The 2,509-nt window shown below is 44.3% G+C and overlaps 1 protein-coding gene across 1 annotated transcript in view; it reads right to left on the bottom strand.

Moving 5' to 3' along the window:
- Positions 1-2,509, bottom strand: part of TEX14 (testis expressed 14) — a 167,127-nt gene that overhangs the window by 56,117 nt on the left and 108,501 nt on the right. Inside the window, exons 12-13 of the mRNA XM_011953776.1 lie at positions 1,179-1,369; positions 588-738 (exon numbers count right to left, since the gene is read on the bottom strand). Coding sequence (XP_011809166.1) covers positions 588-738; positions 1,179-1,369 — 342 coding nt within the window. The remainder of the gene's footprint in view (positions 1-587; positions 739-1,178; positions 1,370-2,509) is intronic.

Raw genomic sequence — 2,509 nt, 5'->3', positions numbered from 1 at the left:
CTACTAAAAATACAAAAATTAGGCCGGGTGCAGTGGCTCACATCTGTAATCCTAGCATTTTGGGAGGCCAAGGCAGGCAGATCACCTGAGGTCAGTTTGAGACCAGCCTGGCCAACATGGAGAAACCCTGCCTCTACTAAAAATACAAAAATTAGCCAGGCGTGGTGGCATGCCCGTCATCCCAGCTACCCAGGAGGCTGAGGCAGGAGAATTGCTTGAACCTGGGACGCAGAGGTTGCAGTGAGCCGAGACCCCGCCACTGCACTCTAGACTGGGTGACAGAGCAAGATTCCCTCTCAAAAAAACAAAAACAAAACAAAAATTAGCCAGGCAAGCTGGTACACACCTGTAATCCCAGCTACTCAGGAGGCTGAGGCATGAGAATCGCTTGAACCCAGAAAGTGGAGGTTGCAGTGAGCTGAGATTGTGTCACTGCACTCCAGCCTGGGCAACAGAGCTAGACTTTATCTCACAAAATGAACAAACAAGTTATATCTACAGTTTAGAGGAGTCAATTAGTTGTAGCTCATGTGACTCTCAGAACACATTTGTGTCAAAGTAACACAACCTGTGAATTAAGGCCATACCCATTTCCTTTAGCTCTATGATTTCCATGTCAGGGGTCTCTCTGGTATGTTCTGAAGTCAGTCCTAGATAGACATTGACATCAGGATGGAGTCCGTATCTCTGCACTCTGGGGCTCTCAGTTGGTTGAGTTCTCTGGGTTCCAGTAAAATCCTGTAACACAGGAAATATTGTCAAGGACATAGTCTCAGTCATCCTGAATGTCACTGGTACTTTAGAAACCATCTAAGTGATTAACTCCCTCTTATTCCTGTTGGGTAGACTGACTTTAGTCCTAATGAACTAGTTTATTGTAATTGCCAGTACCTTAAAAGCAATAATAATAGCTACCATTCATAGAATCTCCACTAAGTGCCTGCAATGTGCCCCTACTATGCCTATGTGTTGAACGTCCCTAGGTCCCTTCCTCAGTTCCAAGCTGCTTTCACCAAGTTAAGCAGTGAGGCTATTCTCAAGAACACAGAAATAGTGTAATAAAATGAGGATTTCAAAAATTTCTTATAACTTGGTCTCCAGCTTCGTCTTAGTCTCTAACTCCCTACTTTCCTGAGTTAGATAAGCAGAAATAAACTCCCAACAACTTCAGAGCTTACCTTTAAATCATTCTTCAGAATATACCGGATATCTTGAAGGTTCATAGTTCGGTCTTTCTGCTTGACGTGGATGCCTGACTTAACAATATCATAATAAGGTTTCGGAAGCCTCACGTCAGCTTCTAAATAATTCCCCAAAACTATGGCTTCTTTAATAACTGAGCCATCTAAGCCATTCCAGGGTATGTCATCTGTAAGGAAAAAGTCATACAAAGGAGTAACATTAGGAAACCAGAGAGTAGAGTGGGGGGAAGAGAAATTAGATGAAGCTGGGTAACCTTAGGCAAGTTACTTAACTCCTTTATTTTTTTTTTTCTAACCCACTGTACTTTAGAAACAATTCATTGCTTTATATATTAATTTCCTTCTGTAGAAAAACTACCCAGAGGGGCTGGGCACGATGGCTCACGCCTGTGCTGTAATCCCAGCACTTTTGGAGGCCGAGGTGGGTGGATCACGAGGTCAAGAGATTGAGACCATCCTGGCCAACATGGTGAAACTTCCTCTCTACTAAAAATACAAAAATTAGCCGGGCGGCGCCTGTACTCCCAGCTACTGGGGAGGCTGAGGCAGGAGAATGGTGTGAACCTGGGAGGCGGAGGTTGTAGTGAGCTGAGATTGCGCCACTGCACTCCAGCCTGGCAACAAAAACAGAAAACAAAAAACAAACAAACAAAAAAACTACCTGGAAGATCAATTCATAAGTGAGAAGCCACTTTACCCATTTACCAGGGAGATCCCTGCCACAGAGACAGGAAACAATAGTGTCAGCAACATGTACATATAGGCTCCCCGCACGGGAGCCCAATACTCATCTCACATATATTGTCGTTTTGCCTCTGGGACTGCAAACACCATATAAAAGCAGACCTTGGCCGGGCACGGTGGCTCACGCCTGTAATCCTAGCACTTTGGGAGGCTGAGGCAGGTGGATTACCTGAGGTCAGGAGTTTGAAACCAGCCTGGCCAACACAGTGAAATCCCATCTCTACTAAAAATACAAAAATTAGCTGGGTGTGGTGGCGAGCACATGTAATCTCAGCTATTTTGGGAGGCTGACACAGGAGAATAGCTTCAACCCAGGAGGCAGAGGTTGCAGTGAGCCAAGATCACACCACTGCACTCCAGCCTGGGCAACAGAGTAAGACTCCATCTTAAAAAAAAAAAAAAAAAAAAAACCTTGCGTTAACATCAGAGGGTAATTGACACTGTGGACTTCCTGAGTAAAAAACATACATCAAAGGCTTAAGACTTAAGACCACATGAGTAAACAAGCTAACTAGATGACTTCCCCACATCCTGTTGTTTACTACTCTAATCTATTTAACTAA

The sequence above is a fragment of the Colobus angolensis genome, unplaced genomic scaffold (genome assembly GCF_000951035.1).
Source record: "Colobus angolensis palliatus isolate OR3802 unplaced genomic scaffold, Cang.pa_1.0 Scaffold37, whole genome shotgun sequence".
Taxonomy (NCBI): Eukaryota; Metazoa; Chordata; class Mammalia; order Primates; family Cercopithecidae; genus Colobus; species Colobus angolensis.
Note: the sequence above shows the minus strand (reverse complement) of the source record. Positions and strands in the feature narration are given on the sequence as shown.